This window comes from Drosophila ficusphila, unplaced genomic scaffold (assembly GCF_018152265.1).
Source record: "Drosophila ficusphila isolate 14025-0441.05 unplaced genomic scaffold, ASM1815226v1 contig_198, whole genome shotgun sequence".
Taxonomy (NCBI): Eukaryota; Metazoa; Arthropoda; class Insecta; order Diptera; family Drosophilidae; genus Drosophila; species Drosophila ficusphila.
Genome location: NW_025064092.1, coordinates 3,187,238 through 3,210,173, shown reverse-complemented (window position 1 = coordinate 3,210,173; position 22,936 = coordinate 3,187,238). Strand labels below are relative to the sequence as shown.

Sequence of the window (22,936 nt, the reverse complement as noted above, 5' to 3'; positions counted from 1 at the left end):
ACCATTGATGGGCGAAAAACTTACTTAAACGGGGCAAACAATAAGGAAATGGAAATTCCTTTTAAACGGGGAACGAACGGCGTATAAAAAACAAGTACTAGGAATGCTCCATTGATTTCAGACTGGTGAAAGGGAAATACTTTAAATATACGAGTTAAAACATAGTGGTAAGAAAAACATTTTAAAGAGCTTGCATTCCAATCTAGAAACTAGAAAAAAATCAACAAGTACAAGAAATGTGTGGTTAAATGGTTAACAATGTTAGACCAACAAAATATTTAATTTAAAAAAGAGCCCAAATAAAATCATTGAAAATTTTAACCAAAAGTTCAGATATCTATAAGATATTTATAAACTTTTATGCACTGCAAAAAGTGATACATTTTTTTATTACATTGGCTCTTCTGTTGATAACAATCTTATCGTATCTTCTTTTATAAAGACAGCCTAGATAATAAGATCAAAATGGTTAATGATATCACTCGAATTCTCGGTTGGCCGAGTTTGTTTGTGGAAGTCACAAAACAGGTGAGTAAAGTTATTCAGAATCAGCTTAGTCAAGACAGAAATCTCAGCTGAGTAAGACATTGTTGAACAGGAAATGGTAAATATCTAAGTAAATTACTCAGCACCGGAATAAAAAGTATAAACATATATATAAACAAAGCCACTGGAAACCCGAATGAATTAAGACAAAACCACCGAAGTCCACTGAAAAACAGTGGAGTTGAGTGCAGGCTAATCGAAGAGGTTTTTCTGGTCCCCAGTTGTCCGACACTTTTTTACTTTACTCCCCAGCATCCCCGATCTCCGATCTCTATATATATCCCTAAAGACGGGTTCTCCGTTCAGACTTTTGAGTTCTGGGCTCTGATTGTGGTTCTGATTTCTGGCCCAACCCCGGCGAACATGTAAATGCAGTTTTGGCCATCAGTTCTGTTTCTTTATGCTTTATGCACTTACAAAAAAAAAAAAAAAAAAAATTGATAATGATTGATCGAAAGAGGATTATTTTTTTACAGTTACAGGATAAAGTTTTTACTTTTTTAAAAGATTAAAAAAAAAAACAATCTTGAAATCTTTTTCAATTAATAGATTTCATTTTCTATTAAAACCTTTGATCTTTGTAAGAAAAAATGATTTGATGTATTGTTTTAATCATTTAATTCTAGTTTTCATTGAAATTCTTTGGGTGTTGAGTGTCTTGGGTAAAACCCCAATAAGATGGTCTGGTTTTTTTTTGAGTGTAGCCAGCCGGCCGTACTTGTAGTGGCACAACAATGACAAATTCCAGGGCAAGGTGCCACAATTGCTGCGAGTTCCGGGAACTGGATGGGTGGCTCCTCGGTCCGAAGACCGCGGCATTTATGCAGATGAGTTCGGCTCTGTGATTATCTGGCCACGGACCAGCGGATGAAGCTGCACTTGCAACTTGCAACAGCAGCCTCGTCCTTCAACTTTCCGATTCAGAGTCTCTTTTTTTTAATAAATTGATCACAACAAATTGCTGACAGCTGATGTGCCGCGCCCGTCTGCGAAACGTTGCTGCAGCACAGCAACTGCAGCACAGCAACTGCAGCAGCAGCAACTGCAACAGCAACTGCAACTGGAGGCAGCAACAAGTTCTCAATCAAGGCAGCAGTGCAACAGGTGCTGCAGCTAAATGACAGACAATTGCTTTTTAGCCAGGGCCACTTTTTTTTTCTTTTTTTTTGTGTTTTGCGAGCGGGTTCAATGCGGTTCAAGAAAACGCGACGCGGAGGCAATTTGATTGGAATTTCTCGTGTGGCTGCCACAAATTGCTGCCATTTGGCCGGGGCGACATGCAAATGCTGCAGCATGCAGCATGCAGCATATACAGCATGCCACATGCAGCATGGAGCATGGGATTTTAAGGGATCTCGATCGGGATTTCGCCTGCGGCTTTGGCAATCAACGTCAACCGTCAACGAAGCGTTGAAAATGCCAATGAAACGGAAGCTGCCGCAGCAGCAGCAGCAACATGTATTGCAACCAATGTGGCAGCAGCAGCAACATCACTCACTTCTGGCCAAAAGGCAGCTGTTGCAGCAAGCGAAAAAAAAGAAATATTTATAAAAAAGAGCGTAGGCAGTAGCAAAAAAAAAAAAAACAAAACAAGTTCTCCGCGGCAAATAACAAATAAGTTTTAATAACATTTTGCCTCGCTGAACCACCGGGCGTATGCGTAATGCGAAAATTGTTTGCCGCGGAAAATGAATGGGGAGAAATATTAATTGCTTTTCCCCCACCACTCCTCCTGCTGTTGTGTTTTTCTTTTTTTTTGTTGATCAGCAGGGTGTTTGAGTGGGTGGTGGCCAGTAATTGGGTCGTGCCAAGTGCCACGCCCACCCGTTGCCAGCGCCTTAATTGGCCAACGGATGAATCAGCCTGCTAAAAAGTGAAAAGGTTGCGGGGAGTAATGTAGTAAAGCTGGTAGCAAACTGGAGATTAACTTCTTCTAAAAATAGTTTCAGTTGATTAATAAATAATTGGTTAATTCAGTTGATTAATTAATAATCAAAGTTATTAACAACAGCTATTTGCGAAATACTTTGACTCGAAGTAAAACTTTTAAAGCATAAGTCATAACAAAAACTGGTTTAAAAGTAGAAAAGTGATGAAGAAGCGTTAAAGTTTAAAACTGAGTAATAATTAAGGAAAAAAACAAAAATACAACAAATAAGCGGTTTTTTGTAGTAATAAAGCAATTTAAATTGAAATCCATATAATTACTATTTTTAAACCACCTCAAGACCTTTAACGAAAATTGCTGTAGAAGTAATTTACAGATCGCGGTAATTTGAGCAGCTTTCTCTGGCTGCTGAAAATTACCGAATTAACCGCATCCAAATTGGATTGCAGCACTGCCAACGAAGTAGATCATGTTTATGGCCCATTAAAAACGAGAAGCGATCGCCAAATTAAAAACCCGAAACTGGGCCGAAATTGAGAATTCGCTTGGGAACGGCGCTCCAAAAAAAAAAAAGAAAATAAAAACGCCAAAATAATGAAGCGAGCAGCTGGCCAAAAGCGGCAAATTGGCGACCATAACTCTTGATGGCTTTTCCCCATATAACTATTTTTCATTCGCGAACGGGAAACAAAAGCCAATTCGACTGTGCCCCGAATTTTCCAATTAATTGACCAAACAAAAAAAAAAAAAAAAAACGATCTAAGTATGTGACACAATTTTTTCATTAAATGCGGCATGCTTCAGTGGTTTTTCTTTTTTTTCCCCACCACCGTTTTGCATGCGATTCGCGCACTCGGGAATTAATTATCTGTGAGATTTTCCATTGCGGAAGTGCCCGAAAATGGGGAAAATGAAAATGAAAAATGTGTGTGCGATCGGCGAGGGAAAAATCGGAGACTTTCACTGCCAACACTAAAGAAACGGAACGAGAAACGAAAGCATTTCTACTGCCCACGCTTGAGGAGTCGAGAAAAACCCGACGAAATCATAAAACGAAACGTGATTTGCTTTTTAATTACAGCCCCACAAAAATATATTAAAAAAAAAAAAATGAAAATGACCCAACGAACGGCTGGAGAGAAAAAAAAAGAAAATGAAAGAGAAAGACGCTTTTCCGCCAGAATGATTTTCAAGCATCGTTAAGAAAAAGAATCCCGTCAACGGTTCGTAAATTTGATGACCCAGGAATCCGGCCAGCCATCCAATGGAAAATAGTAGATCTTGGTGACTTAATTCGGTTATAATGCTGAGTTTTGAATTCCAAGTGGATAGTAGGAGAATTTTTTATGATTTGAGTCTAACAAGGCGCTTTATCAGTTTTCAAGAGGAAATATGCCAGCACATTTCAAATAAAGAAGAACATCATTTAGTATAGCAGGAATTAATTTAGGATATATTATACTATTTAAGTGATACAGACAACCAAACATTCTTTTTTAGTCTGAGTTTAAAAAGATGATGCAGAAATTATACAAATTTAGATGCCATCAAAATTATTTTAAATACAAAACCAGAAGGCACAATTTATATAAATCTAGATATGTTGTAAAGCTAGTTCTCTGAAGTACTTAAAAAAGTACCCAGGTTAGCAAAGGTGTTGCCCGAAGTCAGGAAATATCAATCAGGGCAATCAATCAGTTGAAAAGTAAAAGAGCCGAGAACTTTGCCGGAAAAACTGTCAGTTGAACGAACCGAACTGTTTGGAGCTTCGGAAACGCCTTTGGCTTAATCGCACCTCTTTCTGGTTTTCTGGTTTTCAGCTTTTTCTGGCTTTGTGGCAGTGACGCCCCCATGGAAAACGCCCCCCTTTTTGGATTGTGTAGAGGGGAGGAGGGGAAAATGGGGGAGATGGGGGCACAACGCCCTCGAAAAAAGGGAACGAGAACTGAAAACAATAACCTTATCAATTAACCCATGGGGAGTTGCAGACCCACACAGATACACGAATGTACGACAGTTTGGTGCCACAGAGGCAGATAAACGCGCCTGTTGGCGCTGCTCTTACCTGAAAAGCAAATAAGCCATGGAAAAAGCAAAGGCAACAACAACAATAAAAGCAGGTCTACGGACTGCAAGTAATACAACTCATAAAGTGCTGCCCAAGTGCATAAAACACGGCGACAACAACGCGGACAACAACGAAACGAGTTGAAGTTGAAGTTGATCTTCTCTATAAAGACGGGTATCACAAAATCTCCGGGTAATTTGATTTATTTTTTATGGGTAGACCACATCGTAAAAAATTAATAAATACATAGGCATTTCACAATATAAATATCATTAGCATTGAAAAAGATTTTATCTCGTAAAATCTGTCAGTTTGGTGTTTTCAATTTGAATAATTTTTAAAGCACTTCAAAGTTTGTTATTATTAAAAAATTTGTTTGTCTTTCGAAGCTTTTCCTATTTTTATAAGTAAAGGCAATTTGGTTTAAAAGTTAAACTCTTTTATGACACTTAAAAAACATAATTCTAATTCAGGTTTTAAAGCAATTGAACTCTAAATTTTATATGCCAAAGCTCGAACTATTTTTAGAGTTTCTTATAAAAATCTTTACTATTTATGACTTTATTTTTAGAGCATTTAATACCGCGAATTTTCCGACCAGAGCCGCCTTCTTTCCAAGCCTTGTTTTAGTAGTAGTTGTTGTTGTTGTTTGTGTTTTTGTTACTACCTTTTGGTAAAAGTGCCGCACTGCCGGCTTGTCAACATCGTTGAGTATCTGTGTGTATCGGTGTGTATCGTTGTGTGTATCTGTGTGTTGGTTTATTCTTATCAAGAGCTGTGTCGCCATCGCAGTTTTCGATTTTGGCGCCCACACGCAGTCGAAGAAGTTGATGTGGAAGTTGAAGTTGCACTTGGAGTTGAAGCCGAAGTTGTTCGCCCCAAAGGCAGCGCAAAAGTCTGGGCCTATTAGTCTGGGTGTTGCGACCAAAAACTTGCAGCTGGGAAACTAAATCCGAACCAGAAACTACAACTCAGACACAAAAAACCAAAACCAAATCCGAAGCCAAAGCCAAAAACCCAAAAGCCCAAGTCGAGCTGAAAGCCAAGTCAAAATTCGTCAAGCAAAAACATGGCACCAAAACGCCCACGTTCCATAGTTTTTTTTTTTTTTTCGAAGGCGGGTGGGCGTGGCAAGTCGATTGGCGGCAGGATTTGCATTTGGGCAGCCAGTCGAGCAAACGGTGCCACATGCTGCCACTAAAATGTGCAACATATCTTCTGGGCGAAAATAAATAGACAAACTTCATAAGATGTGATAAAAAAAACAAATCAGAACAAAAACCAATTTAAGAGTAGAAACCTAACTTAACTTGATTAAAATAAAATCTAATACTTCTTATAAATACTCAACCATTTTTTGAAAACATTTTCAGAATATTCTGTAAGACTCAAAAAAATTATTGACAATTAAGAATTTTACCTTTAAGATTTAAGAGTAATAAAACTCCATATTCGGAATAAAGTCTTATTTAATGTTGAAATACATTTTTTCAATGCCTTATTAGTATTGTCTACTTGTAAAGTCGAAAAAAAAATTATACCAATGAAAATATCGCTTTTACAAATTAAAAATTCCATGTTTATTACATTAAATGACAATTAATAAATTTGTAAAGCCAAAGAGTATCTAAGAGAGTCATATCTTTTCTCTCTCTCTGTTCTAAGTATAAAATAGTGGGGAAAAGGGGAGACAAACAAAGACGTCTCAAAAGTGGGCGACGGCGGGCGTGGAAGTCGTTTGTTGAACTTTAAAGCGGGAAAAACTAAAGAAAAAGCGGGGGAAAAACTTCAACTGAACAAATCTAATCAATCTCAGCCCATGTGTGTTTGCTTGTGTGTTCGAATGTGTGTGTGTGGGTAGCCCCGCCCACCGCCCACCGCCTACTGCCCCTTTTTCCAGCTGATGAACTGCCAACATCTGTGGCAGGCAGCCGCAAACTAAGTAAAACAAAATAAATAATCATAATAAATAAACGAGCCACGAAAATCTCGCAGCAGCATGTGAAAAGAACCGGTGAAGCGATGCAGATCGGAAAAATGTGGAAAACCTCGGGAAGCGAGTAGTGGAAAATCGGGAAGGGGAGGAAATGTGGAAGGGGGAATGGCGAGGCAGTTGCAACCAAATTGCGCGAAGCCAAACGCCTCAAAGTGCCAAGAGCGAACAACTCGCAATCAAGGCAGGAAAATGCCGAGACCATAATTTGTGGCACCAACAACAAAAAAAGTCGAAAAGCAACGTAAATGAAGGAAAAGCCCAGGGAAAAGCGGAGGGAAACGTGAAAACCACACGAAGAAGAGTGCCACAAATGCAGGGAAATGCCACGAAATAATTTAGAGCCCAGCAAATGATAGATTTTGCTGTCAAAACAAGAATATCCAAGGTGCATTAATAAAAATTAAGTGAATTTGGGGGAAATGGTTGCAAATTGGTTTTACAGTTTTAAATTATATTTTTCAGATTTTTTGTTTGTTTGGTAAAAGAAGAAATGCTAAATAACTAGGCAGAAAATAAGTTTAAATAACAAAATAAAATATTTAAATCCCAAGGAGAATCTCAAATTGAAGCCAAAGTAATTGGAATACAAAGCAAACAAACCGATATTCCACTTTTCAACAAAATTACCCTAAACAAGAATTCAATCTAATGGACTTGTTGAGGCAACAAAAAAATCTCAATTAAACTCCGTCAACGAGTAAAGATCATTTGGCCAGAAATGCCGACAGCTTTGAGTGGCTGAAACGTTTAAGCTGATCAAATAGTGGCAAGGGTGACCCCGATCGGCGAAAAGGGGGTTACCACCGCTCTCGTGCAGAGTTGCCATAACACCAGAAGTGATCAATTTCATTCGGGCTGCTCTCCCCAAAAAGAGCTTCGATACGATCTTCATTTGGTTCACCCCAAATGGCCCAAAATGTTTAACAAACTGCCAGCCAAAATCGTTACAACCAAAGCCAAAAAACCGTAAAACGACAAAAAAAAAAAAAAAAACAAAAAAACAAAAAAAATTAAGGGGAGAAAAACAAAACCGATCGCCAGGCGATCTCCCAGCACGCAAAGCCCCTCCAAAAAAAAGAAAAAAAAAAAAAAAAAAGAGAAAAAAAAGTAACAGCCAAACAGTAAAAAAAGCCAAGCTGGGAGAAAGAAACCGAACGAAAACAACTTAAATTACCAGCACGGCGTCAATTTTCATTAGAAACAAGCAACGGCGAGCAGCACGATCCGCAAATCCGCCAGAGGAGCGGCAAAGAAGTGGCTTCTTCGACCGGATTGAGGTGGACGGGAAGGTTAACAGGGAGGCTCTGGTGGAGCAGGCGGGGAAGGGGAGGGACAGGGAAAAGGGGGAGGGGCAGTAGGAGCTGGAGATACGCTGGAGATGGAGAGCGATCCCAACAAAGTTTCAACTTACTGCCACTGCACAATGAAAAAAATACAAATCAAATATGAAAACGTAAAGGTGTTTAAGTATTGAATAAATGGAGTTGTAATTGAGAAAAAAAAAGTTAATTAATTAATTAATACACTTTTCATAATAAATAATTATTATTCAAAAAGAATTTTTGATGTAATCAAAGTATTTCCTCAAAACTTAAAAGATTACTCAGGTGGGAATGAGTACTGCCACCAATAACAAGCATACAAAATTGTTTGCCAGTCTTACGGATTATATTTTAGTACATTTATGAAAATATTTATTTTTCTAGATTATTAAAGTATCACAGTAATCTATTTTTAAACACAAACTATAGCACTTCAACTTAAATTATTTGTATCATATTTATTCACCTTATTCCATTCTTTTGCTTTTAATATTTAAGTAATTGAAGAACTTTGTTTACCAATTTACTAGGCATAGTCTTAACACTCTGAAAACCAAATAATAATCGATTTCTTTCAGTGCATCCTGGTGACTGGGGCAGGTACGAGTATTGGCAATGGTTCGATCCATCTGCGGCTTTGTCTGGCCTGCTTTGCTTTGCTCTCGCTCCAAGTTGCTTCCCCTTTGCTCCTCCCTTCCCCAGCAACGAGTTTCATTCGCACAATTCTCCGGCTTTGGCCCCCGGGGCAAACAGAATACGGGGGAGGGTGAGGGGAGGGAGAATTCAATGGGGTAACCACGGTATTTGCTCCATAAATCTCACCCATGTGACTGCGATACCAACAGGGTTAATGCCACAAACCTGGGGAATCTGCGTTGCGATCGGAATGGAGATCGGGATTCGATTTGATCTGATCTGGGATATGGGATATGGGTTAGGGGATATGGGATAGGGGATATAGGATAGGGGGATCTTGGCTCTGCGGTTGCCACCTCGTCTCAGTCGAAAGTCTAGCTTTCCCATACTCCACATACCCATGCATGCCGTATTCTTTCATTGACAACCCAGTTATCTAATTGAAGCGATCGGATTGATCTTGTTTTTCTGGTTAAATACATCTATTAGATGGTATCTTATTCTTAAGTGGAGTGAGTTAAGGTGCTTAAAATAGTTAACACGATTGATTAGATGTCTTCCGAGTTCTAAGCAGTGATTTAAGTGTCCATATAAAAAATCTTAAAAACAAGAGGATAATTTTATGATAAGAAATAATCTACAGAGTTTGTAAACCATTTGCAAAATTAAGTTGTTTTAGAATTTTTACACATAAATCTGCTATTCTGCTATCTTTCTTCATTAGCTTTGTTACTAATTATGATAATTATGAGACCTCTACTGAGAAATTCAATTAAGTGGAGGTCCTGTATTTTATTTATTACCCCCATCTTCACCTTCTAGATCCCCTCATCTTGTGATGACTACCCAACTTTTGTCGCTCCCTTTTGTCACTGGGGCTCCCCGTGGATTCCCACTGATTCAGATCCTCCGACGAACCGAACCCACTGATCTTTGGCCCAACCCCGTGATTATGGCCCACAACCTCCGTATTTTCGCGGTTGCCCCGCCCGAGGGACAATTTGTCGAGAGTTTCGAGAGCGGTGGCAATGGAAGCGGTTGCCACATTTTGGGGCTTATTGATTTATCGCTTGCTCAGGGAGACGATTCTTCGGAGGTCTTCTCCTTCTTCTTTCCCATCATCATCTTCTTCTGCTTCTTCTTCTGGCCGGCCAATTCTTCTAGTGGGCCGATTCTTCTGCTCTCCAGTTTTTGAGCCTCGGGCGTGGGCTCTTTGATTTCTATGCGCAAAATCATCGTGAGCGTTTTTTCAACTTTTTTTTTTTTTTTGCCCCCCAACTTCGTGTTTGATTTTTTTTTCTGGATTTTCTGTGCGGAGTTAACCCACGCGGTAGATTTTTTTGTTGTATTTTGATTTTGATTCGGATTTGGGATTTCGAGTGGGGCCAAATCTTCGCAGCTCTTCTGCGCGATTCTTCTGTGCGACTGCCATCCAATTGGCAATAAATCAAGCCGCCCACACGCTCTTTTTTTCGCTCGGCGGCACTCTGGAGACCCCTTATGACAACAGGGGGGTTAAGGAGTGTTTTGGGAGGGTTAAGAGCAGGCTGTGGCAACACTTTCGAAGCCTCGGGTCTCATTAGTTGCTGGCAGAAATTATGTTGCAAGAGTCTCTCCTAGTTTTTAGTTTTCTGTATTTTTTTGTTTCTATTTTTTTTTTTTTTTTTTGCCTTGCAAATGTATCTGCGAAGTTTTGTATCTTGCCACTCGACAGCTGCGAAGTCGAAACCGGAGATCAGTGTTCCAAGTGCTAGTGCGAATCCATATCCGAAATCCGCCAGTTCGTTGTTTCCCACACCGAAATGGGCAATTTTTCCTTTTCGTAGACACTTCTTCGTTTGGCTTCTCCGATTTTCTATAAATACGCATGCCAACTACTCCGCCCTCGGCTCCCCGGAAAATCAATTGAATTTTCACGCATTTTTATGGCCCGCTCAGCGTTCCATTGGCCGGGCGGCTCTACTGTGTACAGTGGGCACTCAATAGGGGGATAGTAATAAAAAGTCTTTTCTTTTGAAGTTAGTTTTCCAATAAGCATTTAAACATAAAAGTTATTTAAGTTGAGCTGGGTGAAATATTAAAAAATCTCTTTAAAAGGGGAAAATAATTTTTGGTATTTTAAGGAGAAAGTTTTTATAATTCTTGCATTCCCAAAAAATGATTAGTGAAGTTTTATTTTTTAACCATTACATTTAATAGGCAGCTTTTACTGTAAACTCGATTAGCTAAAAATGAACGAGTGAACTTTTTTTCATGGATCTTGGTGCCAGAAGTCACACCCCCAACCTCCAGTATTTCCCTTATTTTTCCCCCCACGAAAAGACTTTAGTCCAGAAAAAGTCTGCACTTAATACCCCACGATCACTGCTGGGCATCCAAATGTACAGAAGGAGCCATAATTGTAGTAAGGAAATTTAATTAAATTTAATAAAAATAAACAATGGATATATAGAATGTATTTCGACTACAGCAAATAATTTCAAATCAATTTATGGATAGTCAAAAATCTACAACAAGTATTATGTTTAGTTATGATGTTTCATTTTTCTTTTTTTTGCAGATAAAGGGAATAGATAGGTATTTATAAATATGAAAAATATTTGCATGCATGTTTTTAAAAATGTTTAAATTGTATAAATCAAATAAATTACGTTCCGCATGGGTATTTTTATGGCCCGGAGTGTTAGCGCTTGTGCTGATATTATGAAATTTATGGGGCATACACACATGTCGGCCAGCTTACATTGCCTTAGCAAGTGTTTTTTGGCCATTTCCTTGTCGGCGGATAGTTTGGCGCTTTTCGCTTTTCGCTCTTCGCATTTTGCGTTTTTGGCTTCATTTGTTTACGAGGGGAGAAAAAAAAGAGGGGCCAAAAAAAAAAAAAGAAAAGAGTGGGGTGATGAGGAATGGGCTTTTGGGTTGGGTTCTTATATTATATATATTTTTTTGGTGGGCCTGGGCCAACTATTTGGCGGAGATACTGCCGCATAGAGACACGCACCAGCAGCAAAAAAATAACAACAAAACAAAAAGAAAAGAGCAACAATAATAACCATAAACTGTCGACCAGCCCAGTGCCTAACCCACCCCACAGAAAGCACCACCCAACCACCCGAACCCCACCCCCTCTTCCACCCCCCTTTTACCCCCCATTTCCCACTTTCCCCTCCCCCTTTTGCCAACCGACTGTTTGGCGTCTGTTGACCTCATTTCGCCGAAACGTTTTTTGAGTTGTTCCTCTCGCATTTTTTTTTCTCGTCTATATTTTGGCGCAAACAAGGAACACATGGTGGCGGCATAAACACGAAAATGGGATGTGGAGGGACCAGCAGAAGAAGATCTACAAGAGATACCGAATCTACAAGATCCCCGGAATCTCTGAGATTTACATGCCAGCAAAGAGTGATTTTAAACTACAGAAAACCTACAAAGTTGCTTCCTTTTGCTCCATTTGATTTAAAAAAGAAACATGCATTATTTCCTAAATATATATATTTGATAAAACACTTAATAAAATCCAACTTTAATCAGATTGTTTTTAAAAATTATATTTAAAACATAATCTATAAAAATAGTAAATGAATAGAGTTTTAATTGTAATATTTTAACTTTTTTTTAACTGAATGTTTTTAATTTTATATGCAATATTTTAGAGAATGGATGTATTATATTAATAAAATTCAACCTCTGAGCTGGTCTTCAATTTTATTGCATATATGATGTGATTATATATGATTAATCTTTGGTAATGATTAAAATGCGTAAACTTATTCACAAAGTAGCGTAAAAATAAAACCACTTTATGGTGATGTGAATGCCAAAAGTGTAATAATAATAAAATCTCCGGCAAGAGTATTAATCGAGTGTCCCTGCAGCGTATCGCAATTTGTACTCCATATGATCGAGGGTGATAATTGCGGCACGTAGCTGGAAAAAAATGAAGATGGGCTGGCGATAAGCGAGTGACATTATTTGCATATGTACCTTTTCGTTTACTGCATTCTCATTAATAAAACAAATATGCGACAATCGCAGAGTGCAAACAAATTAAAGCAAAACAATGACAATAACAATAACAAAAACAAAAGGCGGGCACGAAACGAGTTGCAAATTCAAGGTTTCGCACTGCAGTTATCGGTCAGTCGGGAAATTGCCATGCAACGATTACTTGCATCACGGCCTTCGTTAAAAAAAAAAAAAAAAACAAAAAATCATCTCACATCCGCTAAGATAATGCAGCTTCTTCCGATTTCCAGTGCGTCATTTTCCAAACTGATAACCTCACACTAGGAACTCGTCTAAATCAGCATTTGGTTTACCTTTTCAGTTAATCGGTTAAAGTTTAAATGTTGCACAGTCAAATGGAACAAAATGAGGCTAGCATTCTTAAAATTTCAGTATAAGAAATAAATAAAAATGTAATATACTTATTTTTCATTATGGATGATTAGTTTTAATTATAGTGTTCCATACGTGATATTTTGTTTTCTATAAACACGTAAATCAGGCTTTTGCTACAAAGTTGTTAAGCTCGGTTCATTTAAATATAATTGTTCTTTACAATGTTCTAGTTTTTATATCTTGACACTTAAAATTGGATTACCTTATTTCCACTATTTTTAAATAATTTTATGTTATAATTCTATCAAAATAATCGAATTTTACGCTTGTCAGTTCATCCATTTATCCCCCTTCTAACTTTTTTTAGACTCCTCAACTCGCTTCAAACTTTTCATTTAATTTGCTTGAACTACTTCAAAGGTTTCCATCACTTGCACGAGATTCGCACGTGAGTAATCCTCCTCCGGAGTTGGGAGCACGGACTTCCATTCGGAGTTCCCATTCCGACGACCCCACAAGGCGCGTGATCCGCACGTCCGAAAACCCCAAGAAGTTATCATCAAAGGTGGGAAAGGGGAATCACAAGAGGAGGAGAGGGAGGAGGGGGGATCGAGTTGCATGACGGACATGACGTTCGCCTGTCAGCAAACCAAAGCCCCCAATCCAAATCCACATGACCATCATCCACTTGGGGCAACCACGAATCGTGCGAGTGAACGTGTAAATGGATTTTTGATTGCGGTCGGCGGCTTTTGAATCGCGCTTCATATTTCCCGAACCTTGATCTTCGCCTGACACAGTGACAAATGCATTTCGCCTAATTGGGAATGCAGAACACTCGCCCATTCAGCTTGTATAAGGTAAAAAGACCTTTAAATATCCGAATGAACAAAAAATAACGCACATGCTCAAGCCGGGATTGAAAATGGGAAACTCAGATCCGTTGTGGAATCCGCTGTGGGAAAGTGTGTCAATGGCAATAAAAAAAACCTTTACTTTAATAGAAGTACACAATTTTCCTTCTATTTTTTTGCTTCTAGCTTTCTGACATACTTTATGAATAATTGGTTAGAATAAATAGATTTTCTTCCAGTATTAAAACAGGTATCAATTATCAATGGGATTCAAATAGAGATATATAAAGGATACAGATTCTGGACACAGATACTAAAATACAGAAGTGGCCCCTGGAAAATCTCAAGAAATCTCTTTAGACAGGCGGTGGGAATACATCTCGATTAGCCACTGTTTAAGGCAAAAGGCGGTGGGGCAACACCCAGTGTAATTGCTTTGACCCACTGACAACCCAACGAAGTGGAGTAAAAAATAGTTGGCCAGCTCTAAAAAGAGCCAAGAGTGCAAACTGGCTGGGGATTAACTGGGGGAATGTCACCATAATATCAGTGCACGACGAAAAAAGTAAGCCCATTGCAACATATACTAAGTTATTAGTAATAAAATGTTTTAAGAAAAAAAAACAATTTTTAAGTTCACCCATCTCACATGAATAATATTTTGTTTTGCCTAAAAATTGTTACTCTTAAAATGCAAATTTAAATGAATTAAAAAGATATTGTTTACCATATGTTATATGTTTGCAAATAAAACATAATTCAGCTAACGATGATTTATGTTTTATTTGTACGTTTTAGAAAAAATATGTTCCTAATTTTTATATGATAGCATTCTTACGCTTCGCTATTTATTTATTCCCCCGCGAATATTAGACGCTTGGCTACTCCGCAAATCAATAAATCATTCTCAATAAATGCGAGAGGCAAATTAGAATTTTCCTAATGGAATGAATCGTAAGTAAGAAATAGTTGTTCAATGTGAGCAAAATATTTGCTGTGTATTTGGCGCATCCAAGTCGCGTCTTGTATTGATTCCGGATTTGTTGTCTGCCCATTTTTATGGCCATTGCCGTCTGGCTCCGTTTTGTCTGCCGAGTTTGGTTTTGGCCAATAGATGTATGGCGAAAAGGCGGAGGCCAGCACACAGTTGCCATTTGGAGGGAGTGCAGACATTTAAGCCAGGCCAATGGCACCTTTAATGAGTGCCAAAGCCCCCCCAGAACCCAATGACAACTGCAAATTAATCGACATCCGCTGAACTCTTTAAAGGTGCGAAATTAAAGGGTTAAGAAAACAACAAGCTGGATGGGGGAAATACAAAATAAGTGGAAGAGAAAAAAAGGAGGGGCTTTCCAAATGGGAAGACAAACATTTCGCCTGTTCTCCGACTATCTGTTACTTGTTATCTGTCCCATAAAAAATAAGACAGGCAAAAAGTCGTAAGACTGCGCAGATAAGGAATCCACAAATATTTGCAAAAATAAAAGATGTAAAGTAAACACTCAAAAACTCGAAAATATTTTAAAAAACAAACAGAGCGAATCCTTACTCAAATACCGGCGAACACAAATACGCAGAACTCATTTCCCTATCGTTAAGTAAACAAATCATTTAAACCGGCGAGGCGTCTTCGAAATTTCACCACTTTTGTTTAAGTGTATATTTAGGGTTTCGTTTTTCAATTATGGTAATACTCAAGACCTAAAAACTTAAAGGTTTAATGATTACAAACAGTTGAAATAGGACTCAACAAACTCCCTAGTTAAAATTATGATAATCAAATTAAATTTGTATATTGGTTTTAATTTGTTAAACTACTCACTAAAAGCTACTTAGTTATAGAACGATAATAATAGTAAAACAATTAGTCAGCTATGACAACATATTTATGGTATGCCCAAAACTTAAATGTTTAATCAACCTAGACTTTTAATAGACAACAAAATGTATATTTATCCACCAAGTCCAAACAACTAGAGATGAATAATAAATCGACCCAAATGTTAATAGTCTGATTAATTCCAACATGTTGGCACCAGCTGTCGTGCATTTGGGAAATGCATTTGGTTTACCATTTAATTCGATTCGTTTTAATCCACTGCGTTTTGGCAGAAAACTATTTAAAGCCTGGCATCATCTCTCGAAATACTCGATATTCAAACACATTATGGTAATCCAACAATAAAAACACGACTTGAAACAAGTTTCGCGCATTAGCAAACATTGAAAGCCACAACAACAATAATAACAATAATAACAACAACAGCAAACAGCGATTGCAATGCAAATTAATATTTGTTGTTGGCCGGTCTGCTGATTAATAACAATCAATGCCAGTCAATTAAGCTGAAATCGATTTGGCGAAAATAAAAACCTGTTTTCGCACCGAACGAGGAGATTCCCCGCGTTCCACCAAGAATTCCGATTTTTTTTTTCTTACCTAGACAAGACAAGTTGCTGGCCATTCTCCTTTACCTGATCTTCTCCGCTTTGTTTACCCCAAATTTTTCAACAGAAAAATAGAAATTAGGCAACAAGGCATTTTTGAAATAAATCGTTAAGGAGATTATTGAATATTTGGAAAGGTAAAGGATTATTTGAAGCAGGGTTTGCAAAATAGATCGATCTACTTAAATAAAATGTTTGTTCCAGTTTTTAGAGCAGAACAAAAAGTTCTTATATTTTACCAATACTAAAGGAGATACTACTAAATATTTCATTTCTATTTTATGTAAACATTTGTAGTTTAAAAATATCATATTCTGTACTTAAGTACATTTTCAATACAAAGGGTTTATAATTAAATGCTTTTAAATTTCATTTTAAATTTACTAGATAATATACTTGTAACAAACTAGAAAAATTTACGATTACAAAAATTATTGTTCTTGGAGGAAAGAGTATAATTAAACATTTTACTGGGCACTGTTTAAAAAATTAACTTTAGTTTATCTTTATGTACGTGTGGCTCGTGAAAACTTTAAAAGCGTTTAACTTTCAGAGCGTTTCCAGCTGCTTCAGCCAATCGAACTTTTTGCTAATGATTCTCCCGGGAGTTGCGTAACTAGTATTTTGGCTTATTTATCCGCATTTCGTAACGCCACTTACCAATTTGTCTTGTTGGGCCCATTGGCCTCGCCAATTGTGTGGGTGGCCACCGAGTAGCCAAAGTGCGAGTGCAGGTGGCCATATTTCACGATCGGCAATCGCTGCTCCAGATTAAAGGCGCAGGTGATTAAGATCAGACAGTGGAAGGGTATCAGAGTCCGCAGCATTCTTGTCAGCGGGATCTCTTCCATGATTTGTGTGTTTTTGATTTCAACAGTTCGTTGTATTTAATTTTTAAATATATAACGGTTAATGCACGTGCACCGGGCACGGCAAAAAAAAAAGAGGAGAGGTTTCAAACCCGCGACCTTCGGCAAACAACCGAATAAAAAAAAGTAATAGAACAGAAACAACAACTACAAATCCGGTGAGATCTTTGGCTCGACAGGTAGTCCGCGTATTTTCCACGCTCTTTGCCGCTCGCTGCAGTTTTGCTTTTATCTTTCGCTTTTCGTCTTCGATTTATTTACCCTCTTCACACGCACTCACAGCAAAAAAAAAAATAAATTATAATCCGATGGCGGTAAAAGTTCGGTGAAATACTACTACACAATTATATAACGGACTCCACACGCATTCGGCATTTTTGATAAAGATTCGTTTCCTAATCGAATTCTCCCGATTACCGTTCGCGACGGCGGTTTGTTGATATCTCTTTCGGCAACGAAGCGCGCGCGACCCGAGCAACAGTAACAATAACAAAACTAGGGATGTCGAAAATATATCAAAACATCGATACATCGATTACACTTTATAAAAGCAAATATTACTATCGCCTTAGCTTTTGACCGAAGTATCGCATATCGATATTATTTTTAAATGAGAGCGCCATGCAAGCGTTAAAAACTGTAGATAAAACTGACCATTTGGCAGTAATTTTCGCCCCCTAGAGGCTCATCCCCCCCCTTGGCTAACAAATACTTTACATGGGAGAACGTTTTTTTCCTAACGGGTGAACAGAGGACATCAAAGGTGAGGAAGGATAACTGTTCGAACATGTCCGATCTAACTTGTTCGCATGCCGGGAACTGACAAAAAAGTAATGCTCAATAATGGATTTTGTGTAAAATATTAATATTAAAGGTTATTATGAAAAAACTAAACCAATGAATATTAAAAAAAAATTATTATCAATCCTGTGTTTTTTTAATTCGGCGGCAATAATATGTTGCAGCATGTTGCAAGCGGTCAGTAAACATGTCGCTAGCAAGCTGTTGCAACCAGTGCTCATGACTTACCGGATGAAGTTCGTGGCAATTAGCTTTTGTCAGCGCACAAAAGGGAATCTTTCGATAGATTAATAAGTTTAAATTTGTACTGGTAAAAGTGGTGGATACAAAATAATATTCTGCCATATTATCTTAACTTGTTATTGTTGCACTGGTAATATAGAGTTCTTTTTTTTAACAGATCGCTAAAAGAACTTGTTGATATTGAGTACAATTATGAATAGACATCAATGCTGAAAATCTGAAACTAAAATACTTCAAATCAGGGGCGGATACAGGTATCTGCCTGGGGGGGGGCGATCAAAATTTTTTTTTAAACAATGCAAGTAGCAGGTGGCAAATAATCAAAAATTATACGCAGTTTTATTCAAAACACTCTGTACAAATAAATTAATTAATTTTAATCTAAATGGCGAATTCCATTATTCTTTTCCCTCTTTTTAAAAACTTTTCTATAACTCTCTCGATGTGAATACTGATTTCGGAATGCGTATGTAGCAATGCTAGGCTAGTTAGTCTTAGGAGGAGCGATAGACAAGGGAAGAAGTAGGGCAAGGAAGGACTGGCGACACGCTGTAACACGCAGGTTTCCGAAGTTCACGCCAGTGAAGCACCTTTTTTCAGAAGCTGAGGGGGGGCGATCGCCCCTATCGCCCCCCCCCCTGTATCCGCCACTGCTTCAAATATTTCAATGATTTCTTTCGATTATGTTGTAACGCTTTATGTGTTCATGATTGTTTGTCCTTATAAAATTAATAAACATAATTTATACTTTTCTGATTTTGGTATTTTGTGGCAAATTTTGGCGAGATTGAGTGGAGATATTTTGACTATTAAGCTACGGTCACAGTGAATGGCGCGCATGTGCAAAATCGATTGAAAAAGCTAAAGTCTCTTGTTCTGAAAATTCAGCAAAAACAAAGTTTGACATTTGTGGAGTAGCTTTAACTCAGTTAGGTTAAGTCGCCGATACTGTGGACACCCTCTAAAGGCTAAAACTCATTGAAATATAGGTTTTAGTAACCAAGAAAAGCAGTCTTCATAACATCCTTCTAGTATCCTATCCAATTCTTATCGATTTTTGTGCTGCTTGTAAACAACCCCCAGAAAAAGTACCACAAAACCAAAGCAAAAACTGAAGACATGGCTTATGTGAGTTAAATTATTTAAATTAGCTTTGCTTTTCTTTTTTTGGGAGTTGCTAATTGGTTTAAATTATTCCTGCAGCGTTTAAAAGCCACCAAATGCCCCACGGACGAGCTTTCGCTAACCAATCGAGCAATTGTGAATGTTGGCGACTTTCCGGATGAAGTCAAGTGGGTTGCTCTACCAAGATATCATTATAAGTTACTTTACTATATAGAACCCTTACTTTATCTCCAGATATGCTGACATATCGCCAGCCGCTGGTCAGCACTTCATTTTCGCTTTGGAAAAGACCGTCGAAGTGCCCAGTGGCTATGTGGGATTCTCTTTGGTGCAAAGGAAGTGGGCCATGGTGTCCATCAACCAGGAGCTGGAGGTTCGTCCCTATCGCTTCGATGCCTCCTCGGATGTCATCACCTGTGTGTCCTTCGAAACGGATTTTCTCCAAAAGAAAACGTGAGTACATAGTATACAATAGTCATTCCTTGGTGTTATGTAATGTGTATATACTATATATTTTATCGACAGCGTTTCCCAGGAGCCCTATGACTCGGATCAAATGGCCAAGGAGTTCATCATGCAGTTCGCTGGCATGGCTTTAACTGTGGGCCAATCCCTGGTTTTCAACTTCAAGGATAAGAAGCTCTTGGGTCTGGCTGTGAAGTCCCTGGAGGCCATCGATCCCAAGAGTTTGGGCGAAGGCAAGGAGCCGGCGATGCGGAATGTGCGTTTCGGTCGGATTCTTGGCAATACGGTGGTGCAGTTCGAGAAGGCCGAGAACAGTTCCCTCAATCTGCAGGGCAAGAGCAAGGGCAAAGTCGTCCGCCAGTCGATCATCAATCCCGATTGGGACTTTGGCAAGATGGGAATCGGCGGTCTGGACAAGGAATTCAATTCGATCTTCCGTCGGGCGTTTGCCTCGCGTGTTTTTCCCCGGAATTGGTCGAGCAACTGGGTTGCAAGCACGTGAAGGGCATCCTTTTGTACGGTCCACCGGGAACGGGTAAGACCCTGATGGCCCGTCAAATTGGCACCATGTTGAATGCCCGCGAGCCGAAGATCGTGAATGGACCACAGATTCTGGACAAGTACGTGGGCGAATCGGAAGCCAATGTCCGGCGATTGTTTGCTGAGGCTGAGGAGGAGGAGAAGCGCCTGGGACCGAACAGTGGTCTACATATCATCATCTTCGACGAGATCGATGCCATTTGCAAGCAACGTGGCTCGGTGGCAGGAAACAGTGGTGTCCACGATACCGTGGTGAATCAACTGCTCACCAAAATCGATGGCGTGGATCAGTTGAACAATATCCTCGTTATTGGAATGACCAATCGCAGGGACATGATCGATGAGGCGTTGCTGCGACCTGGTCGTCTCGAGGTGCAAATGGAGATCAGTTTGCCCAACGAACAGGGTCGCGTTCAGATCCTGAATATCCACACCAAGCGGATGAGGGATTTCAACAAGATTAACGATGATGTGGATAACAAGGAGATTGCGGCGCTGACCAAGAACTTCAGTGGCGCTGAATTGGAGGGTTTGGTGCGTGCCGCTCAATCGAGTGCCATGAATCGGTTGATCAAGGCGGATGCCAAGGTAACCGTGGACCCGGAGGCCATGGAGAAGCTAAAGGTGAATCGCGATGACTTCCTGCACTCGTTGGAGAACGACATCAAGCCGGCTTTTGGAACGGCTCAGGAAATCCTCGACAATATGCTGGCACGTGGTGTGATCAACTGGGGAACTCCGGTTAGCAATCTTCTGGAGGACGGAATGCTGTATGTACAACAGGCCAAGGCTCCCGAATCGAGTGGTCTGGTCTCCGTTTTGGTGGCTGGAGCTCCAAACTCTGGCAAGACAGCACTGGCTGCCCAATTGGCCAAGATGTCGGACTTCCCGTTCGTGAAGGTCTGCTCGCCGGAGGATATGGTTGGCTATACTGAGTCAGCCAAGTGTCTGCACATCCGCAAGATCTTCGATGACGCCTACCGCTCCACACTCAGCTGCATTGTGGTGGACAATGTGGAGCGTCTGCTCGACTACGGATCCATTGGACCGCGTTACTCCAATATGACGCTGCAGGCACTGCTCGTTCTGCTCAAGAAACAGCCGCCAAAGGGACGCAAGCTGCTCATCCTGTGCACTTCGAGCAGGAGGTGGGCTTTCTGAATGAGTAACCATATGTATTCCCTTTATCTAATTGTATACCTCTTATAGGGAGGTTCTCGAGGAGATGGAGATGCTGACGGCCTTCACCTCGGTGCTCCACGTGCCCAATCTCTCGCACCCGGAACACGTTTTGGCCGTCCTCGAGCACACGGACATCTTTAGCAAGGGAGAGGTCCAGGCCATTGGCAAGAAGATGGCCGGCAAGCGGTAAGTTTTTAGAAACCATAATAGATCTTCTTGGGTAAACGAAATGTTTTTGATTGAGAGTATAATTTTTGACTTCAAATGGCATTTATTTCTGATGTTGAATACTTGGTTGCTCAAAAAATTTATATTGGCTATGAAAGTAATGTATTTCTCATGTTGCAATGATGAATGTTTTCTTCTAAATTTTCTAAAAAAAAAAAAAACTAAGCAAGTTTTCCACTTTTTTTTTTGTATTGCCTTAGTCACTTTTCAACTTAATCAAATTTCATAGGTTTTCATTAAATAAATTATATGAAAGATAATACAAATGTAGTCTACGTTACTATATTATTTTAATATACTCAATATTACCCATGTGTAACTCAAAACTAACAATCGAATTAATGATTAAATCTTTTATTTCGACACAACTTCAGTGTATCATTTCTAACTGAATTCTTACTGTAATAATTTGAAACCAATCTCATTATTGATTAAATCTTCACCCCGTTTAGGGTCTTCATCGGCATTAAGAAGCTGTTGGGCCTGATCGACATGGCTAGGCAGACGGAGCCCTCGCAGAGGGCCATCAAGTTCCTGTCCAAGATGGAGGAGGAGGGTGGCCTGGACATGGTGGCACGGCAGTGAGGCATATGAAGCTGGATGTGCCCCAAAAAGCAGTCTCAATTATTAGCTTCTAAGTGAAAATGGATGGAGGGGCGAGAGCGATGAATCCGAGTACGCATCTAAATCAGAAGCGTTGACTCCACGTACACGTATACACCGCAAAACTTATACTATATAGACAGATATATACAGATATATATATATATATATATATAAATACGATCCAAGCTTCGCGTTGTTTGTTCGGTCCCAAGACCCAGTTGACAAGAAAAGACAAGAATGAAAACCACATCCACATTCCGGAGGAGTTTCCCGTGTTTCTGAAAAACCCCACAGAGCACAATCAAATCTCGAATCAGAATCAGATATGTGAGACCCGTGACCTGAAGATGAGGCATATGGCATATGACATTATAATGACATGACGGCAGAATGGAAGCAGATACTCAATTACATTTATAAATATAGCACGCGTAGCTAATAACTCGTTAATAGCATGATAATCTTTCTCGTTACCTTTTAATTTTAGGCCTTGCTTGAGTATATTCCCAAAATGTGGGAGAAAACACCAAAGTCTTGCCCCGGGCATTGTGAACGTTGTTTATCGGTAATTTAACGACCTAACTAATTAATTAAATATTTACTAAATCAAATATTGTTAACCGCCAATGTTATACGTATATCTTAAATAAAGAAAACGATCTCAAATTCCATCTTAGCTGGCTTGTTTAATATATTTAAATTATAAAAAATTATGAATATATAAAGATTCAGAAAAATGTTGAAAATAAACAAGCTGATATTAATTTTTAATTTTTTC

General features: G+C 39.1%; 2 protein-coding genes across 2 annotated transcripts in view; one reads left to right on the top strand and one right to left on the bottom strand.

Moving 5' to 3' along the window:
• LOC108095524 (integrin alpha-PS1) overlaps nucleotides 1-17,441 on the bottom strand; it is a 54,891-nt gene extending 37,450 nt beyond the window's left edge. Inside the window, 1 exon segment of the mRNA XM_017196641.2 lies at nucleotides 16,760-17,441. Coding sequence (XP_017052130.2) covers nucleotides 16,760-16,950 — 191 coding nt within the window. The 5' untranslated portion in view covers nucleotides 16,951-17,441.
• A 1,402-nt stretch (nucleotides 17,442-18,843) lies between these two features.
• On the top strand, nucleotides 18,844-22,834 carry LOC108095604 (vesicle-fusing ATPase 1). The gene is given in 7 exon segments (XM_017196769.2): nucleotides 18,844-19,140; nucleotides 19,216-19,304; nucleotides 19,372-19,590; nucleotides 19,663-20,063; nucleotides 20,066-21,290; nucleotides 21,352-21,510; nucleotides 22,005-22,834. Coding segments are annotated over 7 exon segments (2,235 nt in total). The 5' UTR covers nucleotides 18,844-19,131; the 3' UTR covers nucleotides 22,138-22,834.
• Nucleotides 22,835-22,936: the final 102 nt, after the last annotated feature.